Consider the following 23,804-nt stretch of genomic DNA (forward strand, 5'->3'; position numbering starts at 1 on the left):
GCATGCGTCAAGTCGAGCTGTGGTTGGCTCGTCGTTGCCGGCTCGGTGGCAGCCCAGGGCTGCCCTGTGCTGGGGCGGGCGTTGAAGCGCAGCCTCGCCTCCCCCCTTCCCCCCTCCCCACCCCGCGCTCCTCAGCCGCAGTGGTCGCTCCTCTGCTCCATTCCTTCTGCTGGAAGCGAAGGGAGAGGGTGACGCCGACGTCGCCTTCCTTGCGCCAGCTCGGTCTCCTTCAGCAGCCCGGCCCGGCGTCCTTGCCTGGCATGGCCTGGGCTTGAGCGGCGAGGGAAGATGCTCCTGGGAAGGCAGCAGCAGCAGCAGCGGCCGGGCGGCTGGGACCGCTGCAGGGTGAGCGAGAGGCTGCAAGCCGCCCTGGCCGGCCTCCAGGAACTCCAAGTGCTGCGCGAGAAGCAGCGGGCGCTGGTGAGCGGGGCCTTGGCCATGCCGCGCGCGGCCGAGGGCAGCAAGGAGCAGCGCCTGGAAGCCACCCTGACCGCCTTGAAGGAGCAACTGGTAAGCGGAGGCTCAGGCGGGGCGCCCTCAGGAGACAGACCCGGGCGCCGGTGGCTCAAGCGGGGCTGGGGGATGTGAGGCGCCCCTGCAAAACGGCGCTCTCTTGCGCGCCTGTTACAGCTCTGGGCGCAGAGATGCCCCCGGGTTCCTCCAAAAGGGCGGTAGCTCACGGGTAAAGCACATGCCGCGGCGGCATCATCACCACCATCTCGCTTTTCTGCATTCTGCGTTGCATGCAGAAAGTCCCGCGTTGGATCGCCGGCATCTCCCGAGACGGCTGGGAAAGACTCCTGCCCGAAGCCCTGGAGAGCTGCTGCCAGTCAGTGCTAGGCAATCCTGAGCCAGATGGTCCGACTCGGTATAAGGCAGCAGCTTCCTATATTCCACTGCCTTCTCGCTGCTCGGTCTGTCATCTCACGATTTGTATACTTCACAGTGCAATCCTATGCGTGTCTCGCTGCGTAGTCCCAAGGAGGTGTGTATAGGATTGCAGTCCACTCATATTTCGATGAACTGGATTTCTCACTATCACTATTTTTAATCTTTTCGTTTTCTTAATCTTATACATAATTACCTGGGAGTAAGTCCCATTGAACTCAATGAGACGGACTTCCAAATACGCATACTTAGGACTGCACTGTAAATGACTTGACAGCAGTAATTTAACCATCAGCCAAAACCCATTTTGTTGGCTGCACAATTACAGCCGTAATGTATTTCATTCATGTTTAGACACAATATAAAGGGGCTTATTACTCAAAGCATATATAGCTCAAAGCCTCTCTCTCTGTGTGTGTGTAAATATACATATAGAAGCAAGCCTCATTATCATGTGCCACCTCCTTTCCCCACCCCCCACCCCATTGCACAATCTCTGTCCTGATCTCCTAGCTTGGTTTTAGCTCTTTAATCTTTAGTTTCCACTATGAGGGATGATGGTTTTAGAATTCAGATTGTGGCTGCACAAGTTAATAGAAGCCATGCACGAAAAGAATAAAGTGTTGCCAGATATGTTGTAAAACAGTAATGAGATATTTTTTAAAAAATCCATCATTCAGAGCAGCATTCTTGCAAGTTCTGAGAAGGGCATTTGTCTGGGCACATTTGAAGTAAGGAATACCCATTATAATTCTATGGCGCAGTGATGTATGATACAATTATTTAAATAAGGCACTAATCCCTAACATTTACAGACATATAACAACCCTGAAGCAGTCCCTCTATCTTCTGCATTAATCTAAGAGGCGCTTCAAAGATTACTTTCCCAATTAAATGTGCACTACTGACATTTGATACATATGTGATTGTCACCTGCATGCTGTTTTCATGCTTTTTCCTATGCTGAAGTAAATTCTTTGTAGGAAGGATATTATAATTGAAGGGGCTCTGAATCCATGTAGTAATATATTTCCATTAGTGGCTACATGTTTTGACGTGGATCTTCTATACTCAGTGTCAGTGAGAAAGTATTCAGGGTAAGTACACTTGAAGACTAAATTGTGCCTTTGATCTGCTCCACCCATAACTTGGTGTGTGTGTGTGTGTGTGTGTGTGTTTCTGTTTTTTAAGTCTCCTGCTGCAATCCTACGACTTCCTTTGGAGTCAGTCCTGCTGAACTTAGTGGAACTTCCTTTTGAGTAAGCACACTTCAGACCATGCTGCACAATCCTAAAAAATGAAACTTTGTTATGTCAACTGCCAGATCTCATTGAAATCCCATTAAATTTAGTGGTACAATTTTGGAGAAAGGGTATTGGTGGAAATGCAATTTTGTGTACTGAAAGGGGGTAGGGGGAAGAGTTTTGGGGGTTATCTGTGTTTTTATGTGAACCGCCCAGAGAGCTTCGGTTATGGGGCGGTATACAGATACAATAAATAATAATAATAATAATAATAATAATAATAATAATAATAATAATAATTTTTATTTGTTTCACTGTACTTTTGACACAGGACTGAAATACAAAACGTGCTTGCAAAGATGGCCTTGTGTACGTTTACTTGGAAGCAGGTATCAGGGAGTTGAGACGTCCTCCAAGTTAGTTTGTATTGGCCCTTACTGGGAATGAAGTCTCTTTCAACTAAGTGGGGCTGACTTCTGAGTAAACATGCTACACATGACAACTCTCATTAACAGAGCAATCCTATACATGTTTACTTAAAAGTAAATCCCATGGGGTTCAGTGGGGCTTATTTCCAGGCAAGGGTGCTTACAGCCTAAAAATCTTAAGTTTTTATAGCCTCATCCACATGCTTAGATATTATAACGTTGTTTTTAAAAGTTGATGTGGAGGTTTGGTTTGGTTTTCATTTGTTTAATACCCCATATATAGTTTGCTTGTGGGGAAGAGGGGGTGAATAGATAAAGCTTCATCTCCCCCCTCCCCCCATGAAATTATTGCGGCTGGCACAAAGAGAAGCCAATGGATTGGCCTCAAGAGAATGCTTTAGCAAATGCATACTTTTTAGTGTGTGTATATCTATCATATGATCTTGTTCTCCATTCAATGCAAATAGAAGGTATTCATGAATAAAACCAAAGACATTTTGTGCATACAAGCACTTTTCATACAGCCAGTGATTTTGCTTTCTACTTTCTCTATACTAATTAATAAATTAGAATATTCTAATTACATGTGAGCATATGAAATTATTTAATAGAATAATTAAATCTAACTATTTGTATACCTGTATATTAATTTTAGTGAATTAAGTTTTAAACATTCCTATTCTGAGATAGAATAAATACATTCTCCAAATGGATTTTTGATTTATGGCTGGATTTGATTTTATATTCCTTTGTCTTATAAGTTATTTGAAGAAGTCTAAGGGCATGTGTTGCTGTTCACTGGAAAATGCAGACAGCAGTGGCAGGACTGTTAAGCTGTGAATTGCATCCTTTGCCATCCTTTTGTAGAGAGAGCCTACAAAATTAGCCCTAAATTTTTACCACTGAGATTATCATTGACAGACTGGTTGGATGATGCTCACTTCATATATTTGTCCACTTGAAGATATTACATAATACTCAAAATGCAATGAGAATCTGCATAGAATTGAAAGAGGAGATTACCAGCCATGCTCTTCTAACCCAACCCAACCCCCAGATTATGAGTGAAAGTCTGGAGGGTGACCAACTCATCCAGAGAAAGAGGAAATATACACTTAGAGAGAAAGAGCAATTGTTAATTTACAAGTCTGTTTAATTAAAGGATAAACATTTAATCTACTGTGTAGCAGTGAATGGTGTTGAGAAAATGGATAGAGACAATTCTTTTCTCTTTCCTAAATTAGGGTCACACCTTGAAATTGTTTGGCAGTAGGGTCCAGAAAGACACAGAGAAAAGTACTTCTTCACACAGGCATAACTGTTGCATAGAATGCACTACTACAAGATGTGGTGATGACCACTAGTTTACATGGCTTTAAAAAGGGATGAAACAAACTCATGGAGGTCTATCAATGGCTATTAGCCATGCTGGATAAATATCTCAGAATACCAGATGCTGGGAGGAAAACATGGGTGGGGAACTGTGCCCTTCATTATTTGCTTTTGGGGTTCCTGGAGGCATCTAGCTGGGCATTGTTGTTGTTGTTATTTATATAGCACCAACAATGTACTTGTTAAAATTGGGATGCTGGATTAGATGGATATTTGTCTCATCCAGTAAGGCAGTTCTTATGTTCAGTAAGAAAGAGCAAAGAGAGTTAAACACACACACACACACACACACCAGGCTATACTAATTACCCCAACATAAAATTAAAATTGTAGTACTGCACATCAGAAGAGCTTTCTTTAAAATCTCCAGCATGATGTGCCAGTGTATTATATAATTAAGTTTAGTCCCAGACAACTCAACTTTTCCATCAGGTCTGCTTCATATATTACATTGATTTTAAGTTTATGCCTGAGTAAATCTATAATGTACATGAAAACATGTAAATAATCATGCTACAAACAGACCTTGCAAACATGCGCATCACACAGGTACAAGTGTCAGGATGTTGTGACTGGCAACACCTCCCTGTCAAATATACCAGCCTTCCCCAATCTGGTGCCCTCCAGATGTGCTGGATTACACTTCTGGCTGGGGATCACGGAAGTGGTTGAGGAAGGCTGAAATAGATGCTTAGTGGCAAACCTGGTCTTTGCTCTATAAAGTGTGCAGTGGCCTTGATCTGTGAAGTATATTAGAGTGGTTTGATGAAGTCACTGATTCCTCTGCCTTCCATAGGGCTATTCTCAGGCAAAAAAGAAGAAGCCATTTTGAGCTTATGGGAGGAAGGGCAGGATACAAAAGCAAACACTCACCCTGAAGTCTCACAAGAAAAAAGTTTGCCTCATGAAAAGCATCAAGATCTTTTCATGCAGCAAGACATAACAAGAAGCAGGGGAGGGGCGAAACGAGGGGAGAAGGGGGACGTGATGTTGAGCTCATGAAGTCTGTATGATCAGAGTCTTAAGGTGGACTGGAGGAAAAAGTGCAGAGTTAAATGGATTAGACTAGGCATGGGGAACAAATAGCTCTCCAGATGATATTGGACTACAACCCCTATAATCCATGATCATTGGTCATGATCATGGGCTGATGGGAGTCCAACAACCTCTGGAAACCAGAGTTTCCTGCCCTCAGATGAGGCTGTACAACAGGGATGCAGAACCTCAGCTTCCCCCTCCCCACCCCCAGGTCCCAATCCATTCATCTGGGGTTCCTCAGATAGCTATTCCCCTTTCTATTGGCTACCAATCATTTGGTGTGTTTACCAGCTTTTGTGCAGTTTTTCCCACATTCCAAATAGATGAAATGCTTCTCTTAAAGCTTAGTTGCTGCCTGTAAGACTGGTATTTTGGGGATTTTGCCCCCTGCCCCCTTTTTCCTTCCGCCCCACCTATCACTGGAATGCCCCCACTCCAGACCTTCTCTGAAGTGGAATTCAGCCCTCAGGCTGAAAGAGGTTCAAACCCCTCCGGTCTGCTAGGTGTCATTGAGGTTGTATCTAGGACTATTGGGACAACAGGCCCCACTCAAGTTCATTTTGAGACAGATTTCCTACCCAGCCCCAAAGTCAGACCAGGAATATTAAAGCAAACCCACCCAGCTGTTGAGCTTTTAAAAGCAAAACTCTTTTAGATATCACATAAGGTTCCCTAGCTCTTTTCTGCGAGTCCACCCTATCTAAAATTTTACTTGTATATTTGGGTTTCATGTTGCAGTGCAGAGCTGAGAAACTGAATTTCTCTTTTATAGATGGTAGGAAGAGGTTAGTGATCATTAATTTTACCTTCCTATGTGTCAACAGTCCATCCAATTTTAAGTGCAAACAGTGTTTTTGTTACTGTTTAGAATTAAAGAGCAAATCACATGTTTATGTGCTTTAATATTGCACTTTAGAGTTTCAAAGCATTTCACATGCTCTGGGCAGTATCCGAAGCTGTCCCTGTGGTAGCAGGAATGACTGCTAGTGCAATAGGAGGCTAGTGCTTACTAAAGCAGCTAGAAATTAACTGAAACTATCATTTCCAGAACAGAATTACAGAAATGAGCTCCACTGACCTGTCCCATTTTGGAAATGTTAATTTCAGTTTCTGGGGTTTCTCTTGGAAGCACTAGCTTCCTGTTGCGCTAACTGTTCTCCCTGCTAGTGCAACCTAATGAGTGTTGGTGGACTGGCAGTTTTGGATACTGCCCATTATCTCTGTAGCCCTTCAAAAAATTCTGTAAGGCAGGTCAATATCATTATCACTATACTGCACATCAGGTGGTGGCACCAATTTTGGGCTGACAGAATAGTGGATTATCTAAGGCTACTTAATGCATTCAAGGCTGTGCTAGGATTTGCTCACATTCTTGCCCACTACACTGTGCTAATTCTCAGAGAGAGTGCCTATAATGTATGTATGTATGTATGTATGTAAGTATATGTTGTATGAATGAACATACGAATAGAAACCAAAGGCAGCTATGTTGGTCCATTAGAAAAAGCAATATTAGCATAATGTATTATATATTTATTAGGGGTATGTGCTCCACACCGAAAATCTGGGAGTCCAATGGACCTCCAAAATTGCAGTTAGGGGGCGGTTTGTTCAGAGCCCCGAATGGATCCGTGGGTATCCAAAGGTTTTTTAGGCAACGTGAGGGCACATTTCATGTTGATGGACAACTAACAGAACACTTCCATATTAGGAAGGCACTGTCACTGATGCATGAGGGAGGGGTAGTTTTGAGATTGACATCTGTGGCTAACCAATAGCTACAGTCTCCTCCCTGTCCCCCCTCCAAACACAATGCTTAGTGGGAGGGATTGCAAATGATATAACCTATTTTTCCCTACCCTGGAACTCATTTGTTTGCTAACTCATGGAGCAAGAAAGCGTCCAAGTTTCACTCCCCATATGCATTTCATCTTCTCTCAAGGGAGCTTGCAGAATTTTCAGAAACTAACCTCCTACAAAAATTGAAGTCCCACATGTGTGTCGACTTGGTACCATATGTTTCGAGCTGTGGACATGTCTACATGAGAGATTATCCCAGGATCACCCTGGGGTCATCCCTGTGTGTCCACCTGACGCACAAGGGATCCCGGGGGCAGGGAGGGATGATCCCTCCCTTTCCCCAAGATAGCCGGGATGGCTTTAATCCTGACTTTTCCTGCAGTCTTGGGTTTCAATTAAAAAAAAAAATGGAGGGCACGACGTCCTCTTCCTCCCGGGAAATCGCATACAGCCTGTAGACTGAGGGGGAGGATCTCACGATTACCATATCATGAGATTCTCCCCCTCTCCTCCCTAGGTTCAGACATGCCCTGTGTCTGAACTAGAATCAAACTACAAGCTATTTTCTTCACTTCTTAAAAAATTGATGTTGGCTGAAAGGAAGGATTTAGGAAAAATGGCTCACGTTATGAAAATACTGAAAACCATTCCATGTAAATGAGTTGTCCCAGGAAGTGCTAATGACTGGCAGGAAGTGTAGATCCATGCAGTCTCACAAGCCAATAATAGGATATGGTAAAGAATCTTGTGCCAAAGGCTGATCTGTGTACTGCAACTATGGCTGCAACTCGGCCAGGCATAAAGTCAAGAGCAGAAGGGGCGGTAAGTGAAAAGTTTGCTAGTACTAGCATATCTCCTGTTTTGAAGATCTTGTCTGACTTCTCATAGGGAGAGCACACACCCCTATTGCACCCCATTAGAGCAAACGGTCAGGGAACAAATCCCTATTTTTATTAAATTAAGCAGATTTCTATTTTTATAACTGAAGATGCAGAACTGTGCACCAGCAAAGTAAAGGATAAAAGCTCCTGCGCCATTTCATGTCTGTGTGTGTGCGTGCGTGTGTGCGCATGTATGGGGGGGGGATTGTGAGGGTGTTTTTTTTAAAAAAAAATCCTAAAAATCAAGGGATGAAGGGAACTGCTTTAAACTTGGCATGGCTAAAGCCCTAGTTAAGAGCTACCAGGGTGCCAAGTTTCATCTCTTTATATTTAAAAATGACAGAGAGCTATGCATTTTTGTTAATTCCCATTGACGATAATAGCACGGTTCTCCAAAAATGGAACAGTTTTCCAATGAGTAATCTAGTGATACAGGGAGACAGAGCCACCCAAAAAATTGGGGTGGTGAATCACCTCATTGGAGCTCTGCTTTGAATTTCAGAGAGGAACAGACCTGCACACCTCTAGTATTTATTACATTTTTATATCACCAATTAGCCAAAGCTTTCTTGGTGGCTTACAACAATTAAAACCATTAAAAAATGATAAAATATAGTTTAAAGTTTAAAACTGCAGTATAAAATAAATATAAAAACCAAAATAAAACCCAGCAGTAGTACAAAAACTTAAAATACAGTAAAAGGTTTAAAACAGCATAAACTGCATGACTAAAATGCATGGGAACATAAGAAGAGCCATTCTGGATCAGACCAATTGTCCATCTAGTCCAGCATTCTGTTGCCGCACTGGCAAACCAGCTGTTGACCAGGGACCCATAAGCAGGACACGGTACAACTGCAGCCTCCCACCCTTGTTCCTGAGCAACTGATGTATACAGGCTTATGGCCTCTGATACTGGAGGTAGCCCACAGCCTAGTAGCCATTGACAGCCTTTTCCTCCAGGAATTTACCCAACCCCCTTTTAAATCCAACCAAAATGGTGGCCATCACCACATCTTGTGGTTGTGAATTCCATAGTTTGACTATGCACTGTGTGAAGAAGTAGTTCGTTTTATCTATCCTGAATCTCCCACCAATCAATTTCATGGGATGACCCTGGGTTCTAGTATAATGCTAGAGGGAGAAAAATGTCTCCCTGTCCATATTCTCCACACCATGCATAATTTTGTACACCTCTGTCAGGTCTCCCCTTAACATCCTTTTTTCCAAGGAGGTCTACACCTGGCATCAAAAAAACTGCAATGTAGGCTCTGAGCAAACCTGTATGGGGAGCTCATTCCGCAGTTAGGATTTCACAACAGAAAAAACCTTCTCCTTAGTAAGCCACCCACCTCGCTTCATTTGGTGGGGCTTCTGGAGAAGGACTGTTGAAGATGATCTTAGGGTACAGGTAGGAAGATATGAGAGGAAGTAAACCTTCAGGTAACCTGGCTCCAGGCTGTTTAGGACTTTGAATGATAATATGTATTTGCTAGAAGCCAATTGGAATAACTATACAAAGTGAGAACAGCCATGCTTCTCTGAACTCATAGCCTTGGTGGAAAAAAATTGGGGTTGTATCCAAAGCATAGCTTAACCTTACTTCTTTGTATAACACTTCCATTCCGTCACAGATCATAGCAAAATGTAAACTTAGACTTTTTCATCATATGTTCTCCCTTCTCAAGTTCGTTGTTGGGTTTCTTTGTTTGTTTTGCATCCTGCTTGATGAAAGAGTTTTGGTGAACTCCAAAGCTTGTTCAATGTGATTGTTTTAATTGGTCCTAGTAAAGCTGGTACGTTAGTGTTGCTATATACAAAAATATACAGTACACACATTTAAGATAATGATGGGGAAAACTGCAACTCCCACATACTGTACATTGTTGGGGTGGGTTGCATGATAAAGGCTGCTATCCTAGACATACTTGCCTGAGATTAAGACTCATTGAACTCACTGCAATTTACACCAGAGTAGACATGTATAGAATTGCACTGTAAAAGAGGAGCACAATTGAATTTGTGTGACATCAGCTTTTTTTTTTAACCCTGTACATTTTTGTGAAGCACCAAACATATATTAGGATTGGAATTCATTCCTGAAAGAAGAATGCAATCAAAACGTAATAGACTTTAATCTCTCCAGTACTGGCAATTACACACTTCAGTAAACTCCAAGTTAATTCAGATCTCCCCCAACCCCTCCCTCTTATTGGCGTTAGACTTGGCCATCAGTTATCAATCAGGTGTGAAAACACAAAGGGTATTCACTAACTGTAGGCAGGTTTATCAGAAGGCATCTTGGAGTGAAAATTGGCTTTAACCTTCAGGGGATGCTTAAGCCTTACTTGTGAAACATAGTAGCAAGCATATCTTGATTAGAGTCAAAATGGCAGCACAAGTCTACTGCCAACCCCTTGATTACCTGTCATTGATAATTTTAACTAATGACTCCACTTTATTTTATTTAAGCTCAAAGAGAATATGATTTAAAGCATTTATTGCTTGCTCAAGGCCAGTGGGTTAATAGAAACACCCAGTGACCTCTGACCAAAAGCAATCCATTCCTATTTGACACATGAGCTTTGGGCTGTAATAGCTCATTTGTATGTGTATTTTGTTCCAAAGAAGACTTGAAAATGGAGGATTAGCTTATCAAGATTTGGCAGACACTTGACTGGGCTTTTAAGCAGGGTGGGGGAAAACGTTCATGTTTTTTATTAGGAAAGACAGAGATTTCTGCATGGATCATAAGGAATGTGTCGATTAACTTGCCGCAAGAAAAGTAGGTTTGGAAAGGACCCAGATGGGTTCTAGGCCAGTTTTGACAAATATATCTATAGCTGCCAAGATGTGAAACCCCAGAAGTTCTCCTGGCATTTTTCACTAATGTACATGCAGCCCCACCCTATTCCTGTTCACTCAGAAGTATGTCCCACTCAGTTCAGAGAGACTTGCTATAGGACTGCAGGCAATCCAAGTATTTCCCCCAACCCCATCTGGATGTTAGGTTAAAAAGCTAAAATATTATCACTGCAAAATATTATGGCCTGGTTCTCTCTGCGTTCAGGGTCAAAGTTTTTCACACTATGGTGAGATGCATTGTACTTCTATTTAAAATATAATTATTTATTAAATTTTCATCAATGTGTGTAAACTAGCATTTTGAAATTTTATTCAATAGTGTGCCCTCTATTGCCCTTTAGTGATGCCCTCTCCTCTTTTTTTATGGTAAGCTCAGTTTCTCTGTCATTCTTAATGCTGTGCAATTTATCTCCTACAAGGTCTGATTTAAAGAGTCTCTCATAGGAACTTTTTTCTGACCTGTCTTGTCAGCTTCTGCAATCTTAGCATAATTGCCAGTATCATTGGTTAGCGAACCACTCAGTGAAAAATAGGAAACTTACCTGAAGAAGCAGATTACTAGTCAGAGCAGAAGGGGAAGTCAACAATGGCAAATCAGTTTGCCCTCTGGGCAGCATCCACAGTAAAATGACTAGGATGTAGTACCTTCAATAGTTCTGTGGATTTGGGCTGGACTTCAAATTGAAGGGCCCGGCTGTACCTGCTGAAATTCCTTCTAACCTTAAAGTTCAGAGGTTGGCCATGCCTGATCCAGAGTATATAAAGCAGGGCTGGCATAAACTGCCTTTATCCCTTACTGGATACTCTGTACCAATATCTGAATTTTCTGCGAAAGAGGAATTTTTGGCAGGGAAATGAGAGGGGGGAAAACACACACACATGCAAAACCCCTACTGAAGTTTTCATACTGAAGTTTTATTTCATACAGAAATTTTACTGGCTTATCTACAAAAGCAAATGACAATACTCCTGCTAATATCATAGAATCATAGAATAGCAGAGTTGGAAGGGGCCTACAAGGCCATCGAGTCCAACCCCCTGCTCAATGCAGGAATCCACCCTAAAGCATCCCTGACAGATGCTTGTCCAGCTGCCTCTTGAAGGCCTCTAGTGTGGGAGAGCCCACAACCTCCCTAGGTAACTGATTCCATTGTCGCACTGCTCTAACAGTCAGGAAGTTTTTCCTGATGTCCAGCTAGAATCTGGCTTCCTTTAACTTGAGTCCATTATTCCGTGTCCTGCACTCTGGGAGGATCGAGAAGAGATCCTGGCCCTCCTCTGTGTGACAACCTTTTAAGTATTTGAAGAGTGCTATCATGTCTCCCCTCAATCTTCTCTTCTCCAGGCTAAACATGCCCAGTTCTTTCAGTCTATCTTCATAGGGCTTTGTTTCCAGACCCCTAATCATCCTGGTTGCCCTCCTCTGAACACGCTCCAGCTTGTCTACGTCCTTCTTGAATTGTGGAGGCCAGAACTGGACGCGATACTCTAGATGAGGCCTAACCAGGGCCTAATAGAGAGGAACCAGTACCTCTCTATTCGTTTTTTTTTAAAAAAAGGTGTTTTTAAACCTTGTTAAAACAAGGTGTTTTGTTTTTTAAAAAATGGATTGCTAACTATAGATATAACCTTTGCACTTCGATCTTAGACCTTACAGTTTCTGCTCTTTATACCTAATGTATCTTGTTTTTGTGACAACATAAAGGGATGTCAGACTTGAACATTCTAATTAATTCATCCTCTGGGGAGGGGGGGGTATTGATTGATGGTGACTTTCCAATTAGATTTCCAAAATATCTGCTGGATTCATCTGATATTGGCCTATGCTTTACATGCTGTGTAAAGATCCCACAGTTTGCATTTTGATTGTTTAGAATGTACCAGGTAAAGTAATTCCCACAAAGTTCTCTCTTAACAAAATTCAGTTGGGGCTAACTGATTTCAAAGTCATTACGAAGAACACCTAAGACTCAGATGAGTGATTTAAGCAAAAATTGGTCTTAGAAGTTAGACATTAATGAGAAGTTTGGAGTCTCCCAGACAACATGAGACCCACCCCTCTCCCCATGGTTGGACACAATGGGAAAGAGGAAAGGGTTAACAAGGCTGATGTAAATCATTTTATGTTGGTTAAAGTGCTGTAAAATTACAAACAGATCCTGGAGGTGCAATAAATTATCTTTGAATACCTGAGAGCGTTGTTGATCGCTTTCTGGCCTCTCTGCCATTAATCAGAAACCACAAAGGGAGGGATTGGCTAGCAAAACATTAATCGTTAAGCAATTCATTCCAGCCATGAAAGCAAAACTCTGTGACTTCCTGAGTGGATGAGAAGAAGGGAAACGTAAAGTGCTTCTGCCTTTCTGCACACAGGAAATTCAGAAAGTTCTATGTGGAAATGTAATGGGGTCATGTTGCGGCTAATATAAAGTTGCAGGTCTTAGAACAGACACAAATGCCCTTCAGTAGTGACACTTTGGGATACTGTACCTCTCGTAAAACAACATGAGAGTGCTGAGAGGTGAGTACCATAACTACACATTCACCTTGGCAATTTTAAATGTGGTAGTTGGTAACTGGATAACTTTACCATCTTGGTAAAGGACTAAAAGAGACATGGGTTTGCAATCCCCACACCCAGCGCTGAAGTCTCCAATCTTCCCACTTTGACTGGGAAGGCCTGAAGGACGCTTCAATTTTTATTTGCTTGAACACGGGAAGATGCTCCCCCCCCCCCAATGCAATCTGGAACCCTGCTGTTATCAGTGTTCCCAATTATGCAGACTTCCACTTATCTTCACTTGAGCTTGAGTAGAAGCTTCTGCAGGATTGGGAACACTGATAAAAGTTTGTGAACCGCCCAGAGAGCTCCAGCTATTGGGCGGTATAGAAATGTAATAAATAAATAAATAAATAAAATAAATAAATAAATAAATAAATAAATAAATAAATAAATAAACATGGGAAGGTTGTGGACTGAGATGTTTGGGGGCAGGGCTTGTTTACACATCCACATCCCCTGCTTAGCCCTCAGGTGAGTAAAAAAACAAGCCAAAAGCAGGGGCAGAACCAAGGATAATCTTGCAAAATGTTTATATAGAAAAAGGTTTAATGGAGGATGCCTACACGTTTCGTACAAAAACGTCCTTCCTCAGGGCTTATTCAACAAGGTTTTTGCAGTTGTCTGCTCAATGAAATCATAAGCAACTGCAAAATCCTCGGTTCCGCCCCTGCCTTCGGCTTGTTTTTTCACTCCCTCATGGGGTTTCCCTTCTCTAGCCCTCAGGTGAGCAGGCTGAATGCTCGCATAGGGCTTCAGTCTTTTATGAATCTGGGCAAGGGGTAAACATTCTGAAGTTATGTTACTAAACCTTTGATGTCCCATCTGTGGTTCTGAGATGTATTGGCTGCTCAGATATGGAAAAGCAGCTGTGGGGGGGGGGGGAGGCAGCAACAGAGAAAGAGGTTACAGAGGAAAGATTGAACCTCACCACCTGCTGCTATTCTACTGTAGATGTCCACTACTCACTGCTGCTTTGCACATCAATGAAAGCCATGGGGTTACGAATCTTGTGTTTGCTGCCAAACATTTCCAGCCATAGATAATTCTGTTAAGCAGAGACCTAAAATGTTATTTATCTATGCTGATGAGGTGTATACCCACACACACACACAACACACACACACATTAATCAGGGCCCAATTTTTCTCCCCAATGGAGTTAACAGCAATGAAGTTAACAGTTCTTTGTTGTACATTATGCTCACTAAAATGCTAGCGCTTTTAATTATTTTATTTCCTTAAGTGTAAATCAGTAATTTTTCCCATTTAAATGAGTGTGTGTGTGTGTGTGTGTGTGTGTGTGTGTGTGTGTAACAGGAAAATGTCCTCAGGAATTACACGTTAAACCAAATTTGTTTTTCAAGGAAGTCAATAAGTGAACAGAAATTTTTCATGCATGTGTATGAGTATCTTTTTCTTTTATTGAGGCTGTATAATTCAATGCGAGGCCAGTTAGGCCAAGTGACTTTGTGGACCTACTCATTTGAAGTCAGCAAGAGCCTCCCCTTTGCATTTTCTTGGAAACTGAAAGAGTTCCAAGGTGTTCAGTTGAGGAAGAGGGAATTTAATTCATTGGTATGGGTTTGACAGAATGCTTAGTGAGCGACATAATGGGGTACTTTGTAACTACTGTGCTCAGGGTGACCATATGAAAAGGAGGACAGGGCTCCTGTATCTTTAACAGTAATGTAGAAAAGGGAATTGCAGCAGGTGTCAATTGAAGTGGGTGAAATTCCCTCTTCATCACAACAGTTAAAGCTACACTAGCTATAGTAGAGTGGCCAGATACAAAAGAGGGCAGGGTTTCTGCAGCTTTAACTGTGTTGATGAAGAGAGAATTTCACCCTCTTCAATTGACACCTGCTGAAATTCCCTTTTCTACATTGCAGTTAAAGATACAGGAGCCCTGTCCTCCTTTTTATATGGTCACCCTAACTGTGCTTTATGTCTTGGAGGAATTTAAGGTTCACTCCCTTCAGCTAAGCTGAAATCCAAAATGCTTCTAAATATACAGACTAGGACATTGCTTCCCCTGCCCCCCACCCCCATATACACAACCCCAAATTATTAAGTTGCCACAGAACTTGCTCCCAAAAATCCACTTAGGGCATAACCCTATGCATGTTCAAAAGGAAAAAAAAGTCCTACAGTTGAATGTTGAGACTTGTAAGGGAGAGGCGGGTAAGAAATAAATAAATAAATATATTATTATTATTATTATTATTATTATTATTATTATTGTTGTTGTTGTTGTTGTTGTTGCTTTTTTTCTACCTAAACTTGTACAGGATTGTGTCTTTAATTGGGGGGGTTGCTGCAAGCAGCACAGGGAGCTACAATGTTAGGCGGGGCTTGAACAAGACTAGACATTATGGGGAATGTGGCTGAAATAACAGTAGCCCAAGGTCTCATCATTGCTCCTGGATAACATCTAATAATACAAAACATGAGATGATCCTTGCAGGCTCAGTTTTCCCAGTGCAACGGGACTTTCACCATCTCTTCTCCCTCCCTGCAGGCCTCTGCACTGCCCAGGAATTTGCTCCAGAGGGTTTCCGAACCATCTGGAGCTGATCTTGAGGATGTACTCCCAGTTCTGCTGATGGAACTGCTTCTGTCAGCAAAATAACACAGACCCAATCCATTGAGTACAATGATATTGCATCATACATTTGTATGTTGTGATGGAGAGGAGGGGAAAATGGGGCTGCTCTTTTGAGTGGCAGCCACTTATCCTAGATAAGTTCTACTTCTGGCCTCAGAAGCCCCAGTGCACATGTAGACGCTCCTGGTCTGATTCTTTGGATCCAGGCCTGTATTTTCAAATCTATCATCTACAGGAAATTCAGGGCTCGCATTTAATGGCCAGAATTTAGGCAAGTAAAAAGATACTTCAAGTAGGGTGACCATATGACCAGATTTGACCGGATTTGTCCAGGTTTTTGGTGACAAATCTGGGAGGGGGAGGGGAAATCCGGATTTTTCTAATCTTCCCCAGCCAAAGAGCAGCTCTAATGGGAATTAACAAAAATGCTTATAACTCCGTCATTTTTAAAGATAAAGACATGAAGCTTGGCATGATGGTAGCTCTTAGGTAGGGCTTTAGTCATACCAAATTTGAAACATCCATTCATCCGTTGATTTTTTAGGATTTTTAAAATATTTAAGGTTTTTAAATTATTTTTAAAACCGTCATTTTTAAAGATAAAGAGCTGAAAGTTGGCACCATGGTAGCTTTTAGGTAGTGCTTTAGCCATACCAAATTTGAAACAGATCCGTTTATCCATAGATTTTTAGGAATTTTTTTAAATTTGAGGATTTAAAATTATTATTTTAAATTTTTATTTTTAAAGATAAAGAGATGAAACTTGCCACCATGGTTGCTCTTAACAAGGACTTTAGCTATGCCAGGTTTGAAACAGATCTGTTCATCCATTGAGTTTTAGGATTTTTTTTAAAGTTTGAAGTTTTAAAATTATTTTTTTTAAATGACATTTTTAAGGATAAAGGGCTGAAAGTGGGACCATGATAGCTTTTAAGGGGAGATTTGGCCATGCCAAGTTTGAATCAGATCTGTTCATCCATTGTTTTTGTTAGGATTTTTTTAAAAGTTCAAAATTTTAACATTATTGTTTTTTAAAAACTGCTGGAGCCATATCCTTCAAACTCAGGTTGTCAAACCTCCTCTTTGGAGTGTTGCACATTGAGCAGTTTCAGCCCTTGGCATTAAGGGGATCTCCAGACTTTAAGTAAGAAGTCCTGGGCAAGCAGGGCACCTTTCCTGTTGCAGATTTGGTGGGCAGTCGGGTACCTGTAGCTCAGCAGAGGCAAGGCATCCACAAATCAAAATGTGGAAAAGGAGAGGTCAGTCAAAGCAGCCCACAGGGCAAAACAGAATGGGCCAGAGGCCTTTTTCTCAAATTTCCACATCATGGGCGATGAGGGTCATCTTTAGAGAAAAACTCTCACGGCCAACAGTAAGGTGCCAGTCAAGCGAGAGACTATCTTCTTTGTGGATGCCCTGTTGCTGCGAATGTTGGAACCTGACATATCATTGCTTTGCTTCGCTACCACTTCCCTTCCACTTCACTTCGTACACTTGTGAGCTAGGCTCTGACTGCACTGCTGGGATACAATGCAGAACATTTGAAGTGCATACCAGAGAAAAATAGATAGATTTGTGGCTTTGGCTGGCTGGCATATCTCTTAAAGACAGAGTTAGACTGAAGACACAACTCAGAGATGGCTGTAGCTGAGCCCTGAGAGTCTGCTGTACCACACAGAGCCTTTTTAAGAATGTCTCAGAGTTCAGTTTTGGTGCAGGCAGAGGCAGCTGGTGGTGAAGTTTTTTAAAAAAGCTGTTGCCCTACCCTCAGCCACAGGGTACAAGTGCACAGCCTGGCTGGACCGTTGGGAGATTTTGGCAGAGAGAGGGGGTGGGGGATGATTTGAGGCTGGAGATGTTGGCTGGCTGGCATAAGGCAGAGAGAGGCTGAAGGCAACCCAGATGCACCTGTAGCTTGGCCCTGAGGCTGGCTTGCCACGCAGAGTGTTTTAAGAGTGCATCAAAGTTGTGCAGGAGGAGAGGAGGTGGAGGCGGCTGGTGGCAAAGGTTTTTAAAGTATTGGGCAAAAAGCGGGATATAATAATAATAATAATAATAATAATAATGATGATGATGATGATGTAAGAGTCACCAGACATGACCAAGCAATAACCTGCAATAAGCAATATCCCAAGCCACAAGTGTGCAGCCTAGCTGGACCATTGGGAGAATTTGGGTGGCGCGGGGAGAGAGAGAGAGAGATTGTTTGATGCTGGAGGCTTTGGTTTGTCTGCAATGACTTAGAGTGAGAGACCACAGAGGCTGCACAGACAACCCAGAGACATCTATTGTAACTTAGCCCCATGGTGCTGGCATGAAACGCAGGGCACTAGGAAGAGTGTCTCAGAGTCGCATGTTTGTGCAGGAAGTAGACAGGAGCTCTAAGTCTGGATGCGTGAAGTGGTGCCAACACACAAGCCTTGAGAAGCTAATGTATATAAGTGAGAAGTGTGAATGAGCAAAGTAGGGTTCGCTGCCACAACACCCTCCCTAATGTTAGAGTAGAGAAACTTGTGACAATTATACACAAGCTTTTTTAAAAAAATTGAAATTAACAAAAGCCAGCCATCCGGCCGGCCAGTAGCAGACCCTGTTAACAACAGCAGCTTGCAATGAGTGAAGATACAGTCTGAAAAGATATTTGAGGGAAGAGGAGAATATAACACAGAGAGTATAGCAAAAGCTTCAAAGTACAGCGAAAGCTACAAAAGTAGGAGTGAGTGAAGTTAATTTCAGATACATTGAATCTCTCACTTGTTCTTTATTTCAGTGATTTCAACATTGAATGTTAAAATGTTATGTAGAACAGATTTGTCTTAAATGTGTGCTGTAAAATCAGACATGTGACCAAGGCTATGTTCGGGTGGGCACGCCCCCTTGGTGCTGGACATGCCCCCTTGGGATTGACCATGTTATCCTCCTTTTTGGTTTCCAAAATATGGTCACCCTACTTCAAGAATACAATCCTATACATACAAAGGATTGTACCCTAATAGAGTCTTGAAAGAACAACTTTGTTTTCTACCAGTTTTAAAACATTACTTGCCCCCAGTCTTTGGAATATAAAGGCATCTAACAAATTCCAGAACTGCAAAGGTGATGATCACCCTGCTGTGCTGTCAAGCAAGTTAGTCTGTTGCCTTATTCACAAGTGCTCTAATGCTTTCTATCTGGTGTTGCTCTGACCTTTGAATTGCTGACTCTGGTGTCTATGGCTTTGAAGTCTCCTTCAGAGCTTTTTTATATTTGCTATTGCTTCAGATACCAACTTAGCCCCCAAAGACGGCTCCAAAAAATCCTGGTCCTTAGAACGTATCTGAAATTGACCCTTTCTCCTCTTGCCATTGCTAACAGTCACGTCTAAGGAGACAAGATGTTGGACTGAAAACCCACCTGGATCAGCTGGACCAGCAAATTAGTGAACTGAAGCTGGATGTAGGCAAAACTTCCATTGAGTACCTTGACAGTGACAGCAGACCCAGTTCAGGTAATTTGAAGGATGATTTTGTTTTGTTACAAAAACTTGTATGTGAACAAAATTTCAGTAGCACAAAATGCACAGTCTGTATAAAGTATCTAGTCATAGATGTTGTTCAAAGTTAAAAGACACTGAGATGACACAATTTATTATAATGGATCAGCTGATCTCTATTGTCAGCTTCTAGTTTCATTTTTTGTCTTGAGTTATAGCACCCTTCCGAAATAATAATAATAATAATAATAATAATAATAATAATAATAATAATTCCATTTCTATACCGCCCCATAGCTGAAGCTCTCTGGGCGGTTTACAGGAATTGATAAAAATACAAAATGTAGCATAATAAAAATAGTCTTAATTTTTTAACATAGAAAAATAAAATGATGTAAACAGCTAAAAACAAATTTACAGTGTAAATAGCTAAAAACAAATAAACGATAAAACACACACTCAGTGTGTGCTGTTCTATACAATCTGCATTAATCAAGTATTATTTAATGATCTCTCTGACTTGTCTGATGGTTTGCATTAATTTTTCTGCTAGGACTATCCAAATTTCTGAGAAATATCCATCAGTTGTATGCTGTCAGTGAGTTTTTTTAATATCTTTATTTTTGCCGCAGCTGGAATCAACAAAACAATCTGCCTTTGTGCATCATCAAAAAATAGAAAGAAATGGCAGTAGCTGGTGCCACATACTGTTTGCTGGATTCTCATTTATTTATTCTTGAGGGGCATGTAGATGGGTAATTGCTACCGTACTAAAACAATGCTCTAGATCTAAATTTCCACAAAACCCACCTCTTCTGTGAAATGGAAAATATGGGAATGCTTCATTTGGGCTCTGCACAATGCATTTCATTGGTTCTGTGTAAATTAAGATGTGCCTTCTGTTTCTCTTACCTCCTCTGCAGGCTTTTATGAACTTAGTGATGGAGGCTCCTGCTCCCTATCCAATTCCTGTACTTCTGTCTTCAGTGAATCCATTTCCTCTTCCCATGCCAGTCTGTTGCCAAGTTCTCAGCATCCCAAAACCCGTGTCAGCATCTTTGATTACCGCCCCAAATCTGCAGATGAAACCACAGTACACACCCAGTTCCAGCAACAGGGAGCCTATAGCACTGATGGATGCCAAATCAAAGTTTGCCCTGAAGTTTCAGGGACTCCTACCAGGTCTAGGCCAAGACCTGTTTCCACAGGTAACTATTATCATTTCCTGTTGAAACTTAGTAGAAAAGGAAGTATCACTCTGCTTAGCTTTAGCATCATAGCATAATACATCCATCCCCAATATGGTGCCCTCCCAATGTGTGGGGCTACAACTCCCATTAGCCCCAGCCAATATGACCAATCACCTGGAATAGTGGGCATTGTCATTCAAAACATCTAGAAGGCATCAGTTTTGAGGTTGCTGGCACAATACATAAAGAGTAATGGTGTCAATATGTAATTGGAAAACTGAAATTACATGTCAACGGCAGTACTTTTATTGTCTGACTCTATTTTGTGTCGTATTGTGGTACAATATTTTGGCCACTCCTGAAGAAGTAAAACCACAATACCCCGGTTATACCTTGAATTAATAGCAAGGCTATTTTTCTGATCAATAAAACCTGTAGCAAGTAAGAATGACCACTGTGCCTCAAGATCCATATGGCAGACAGAAATTCAACCATTTTAGCCTTTCCTAGTATGACAGTGCAGGGATGGAGAACTGTCCTGTTGAATTTTTGCCTGACATACAACTGTCAAAGTGTAGTAATTGTAGCAAAAGGGCATATGATAAAGCTTGAAGGCATGATATAATGGTTACGCCAGCTTTTGAGTGAGGAATATTGCCATAAGCCTTGTGGTGTTAACCTAGTGAAGTGATATGTAGTCCAAGCCTATGCCTGTTGACTCTTTAGATGTTCTATTAAAAGTACAAGAATGAGCTTTATGGCTAAGAAAATGTCCAATGAATGAATTAAAACTTAGCACTGTGTCACCTTAAGTTCCATTACAATAATAATAATAAAAAAATGACGGCCTACATTGTCCAGTAAAAATGCTGGGGGGGGGGATTAGAAGGAATTTAGTCTTTGACATCTAAAACAAACCTAAGTTTTCCCATTAAATTGTAATTTTTTTAAAAAAAATCTGTTCTCTAACCAGGTGACCTTGAAAGACTCACCATGGCAGATGCGGCATTTCCTAACGTCATTGATCCCAAATCCTTTCCTCCGCTTTATCCGGGAGGAGAATTCCAGTTCTATTGTGTGGATCCCAAATACCAGAGCGACTTGGTCTCTAAAAGTGGAAATGATGTTTATCCGTACCCCAGCCCACTTCATGCTGTAGCTTTACAAAGTCCACTTTTCTCTTTGACGGAGCCACCGTCTGAAATGGAGGGCTGTCTTTTGCCTAACAAAACTGCCCCTAACGCCGTTGGGCCCAGTTTGATTAGAACTCGGACAGTCATCGAGTCCAGGCCAGGGGGTTATATCAACAAACTGCTCCAGCTGACACGCTACAGAGGAAACCATCAGGCAGACGCCAGTGAGAGGTGTCCAACAAAGAACCAGCCATTCACAATGTTCCAGAGACTCATTATAACCCCCAGTGCTGGTGGAGTGAAAATTAACAGCAGCAGCAGCCAGCTGGAAAAACAAGGGAGCTCACTGCCCAGTAACAAAGCAGAGGGGAAGCTGCCGAGGAGGGAGATGCTTGAAAGGGACTGTGCCAAACAGCAGGGGACTGTGCACTGTGTGAATGTCGAGCAGACAGCTACCATGGTTCCTGCTGAGTCTTCATTGGCTGTGAATGGCTGTTGTCCTGCCAAGTCATCTGTGAGGGACTCTCCCCTAACAGAAGCAGGGGAAAGCAGCCTGGAGCTCAGCTCTTCCAGCTCACCGCTTGGAACCGAGGATTCGAGCCCCAGTCCCCAAAACACTCATGTTGCCCCAGCCAAGAAATCCCACAAGAAATCTGTCAGTGGCGTCAAGGCAGGGGGTCACGAACTCGCACCTCAAGGGGAATTCGTTCATGCCAGGTTTGTCCCTGCAGAATCCCATCAGGTCAGGGTAAGGTTTGCTAACTCTAAAATGAAGTCCGTGAAGGTAAAGAGGAGAAACAGTGAGAAGGTGCTGAGGCCGGCGAAGCAGATTTTTCATGTGGAAAAGCCACGGGGAGGTCACCATGTTGCCGCCAAGCTGCCTGTTGAGTGGAACCTGCCTCAGAGACAGTTCAGGGGAAGGAACCTCATGAGGAGGCCTACTTTTGCTGGGGAAACCACAGCTCGGTCTTGTTCAGAGTCCAGCCTCTACCCTGTACCATTCAGAATCCCTCAAGGACCCTCTGGGCCTGAACTATACCAGGCATCCACTAACGCTCTCTATTCCCTCGAAGCAGCCTATATAGACACATCCTCCAAGAAGAAGCACCGCAAGTGGCAGTCCACGGTGGAAATCTCCGCCAAAACCCATGTTGCCAGTCTTTCTACTGGCTTTTCCTTGGGGCCACCAAGGCAGCAGGCAAAGAGACCGGGGCTTGTGCGCGCTGTAACAATGAGAGCACGTTCGAAGAACCGCCACCCCCTGCGTCCTGGAACTTACGCCAAAAGTGAGTCGGACCACTCCGAGTACTCTGCAGAGTGCGCATCACTCTTCCACTCCACCATTGCCGAGACCAGTGAAGGGGAAGCCAGTGACTATACAGCCAACCGCTTTGGGGACAGCGAGTCCAGCGAAAGTGACTCTGTGGGTAGCAGCAATGGCAGCAGCCTGACTCTTGACTATGATGACGAAGCCGATGAGCAGGATCTGATCTGGCCTGACACTTCCACCAGGCCATCAGCCACGGTTCAGGCCTCATCCAAGTCTCTTCCGCCTGTGCCCAAGCTCTGCCGCATCAAAGCTTCAAAGGCCCTAAAGAAGAAGATTCGGAGATTCCAGCCTGCCTCTCTGAAAGTGATGACCATGGTTTAACTTAGAGGGGTTTTTTGTTTTGTCAGCTGGCTCCGCCTCAGTTTGCAAAACAAAGGGGAATTGATACTTAAAAGGATTTGGTTAAATGAAACGTGATTAAAACCCCTAAAGGCAAGAGATCTTCTTTTTTGTTTGCTAACGCCTGTATAAATGACACTGTTACTAATTTCCTTTTTCTATTCTGTAGATGTGTGTTTATATGGCTTTATACCTCCCCAACCCCCAGCCTGTTCTGATAGATATTAAGTGTTTAGATAAAATTCCCTCCTCAACCAGGTCTTGTCTAATAGATATTTTCGGGGAATAGATATGCAGCCCTTATTGCATGGAGGATTTCCTAGAGTTGCTGGGGGAGGAGGAGAGGGTTTTTTGGGAAAGGGAGGGACCATTGGCGAAATATGGCATTACAATTTCTTTCTTGGAAGATCTCTTCATATTCAGAGGCACTCGATACACCTAGAAATGCATATGCTCTTTCCCCATCATCATCCAGTTTTAACATCGATTACCTAGCAAAAGTCACCCCACAGTTCCATCAGGTTTTTTTTAAAGAGATGCTGTTTATTTAAATATGAACGCTAGGGCTGGAGGGGAAAACTGTGTGTGGCTCAGAGGAAGGCTTCGGTACTGCTATTTCCCACTTACAAATTCAAGA

General features: G+C 42.5%; 1 protein-coding gene across 1 annotated transcript; it reads left to right on the top strand.

Moving 5' to 3' along the window:
- Window positions 1–217: 217 nt before the first annotated feature.
- DACT2 (dishevelled binding antagonist of beta catenin 2) lies at window positions 218–23,502 on the top strand. The gene is made up of 4 exons (XM_063125665.1): window positions 218–510; window positions 19,058–19,190; window positions 20,099–20,383; window positions 21,339–23,502. The coding sequence occupies exons 1-4, from the start codon at window positions 289–291 to the stop codon at window positions 23,147–23,149; spliced, it is 2,451 nt and encodes an 816-aa protein (XP_062981735.1). The 5' UTR covers window positions 218–288; the 3' UTR covers window positions 23,150–23,502.
- Window positions 23,503–23,804: the final 302 nt, after the last annotated feature.

Source organism: Elgaria multicarinata, chromosome 4, assembly GCF_023053635.1.
Source record: "Elgaria multicarinata webbii isolate HBS135686 ecotype San Diego chromosome 4, rElgMul1.1.pri, whole genome shotgun sequence".
NCBI lineage: Eukaryota > Metazoa > Chordata > Lepidosauria > Squamata > Anguidae > Elgaria > Elgaria multicarinata.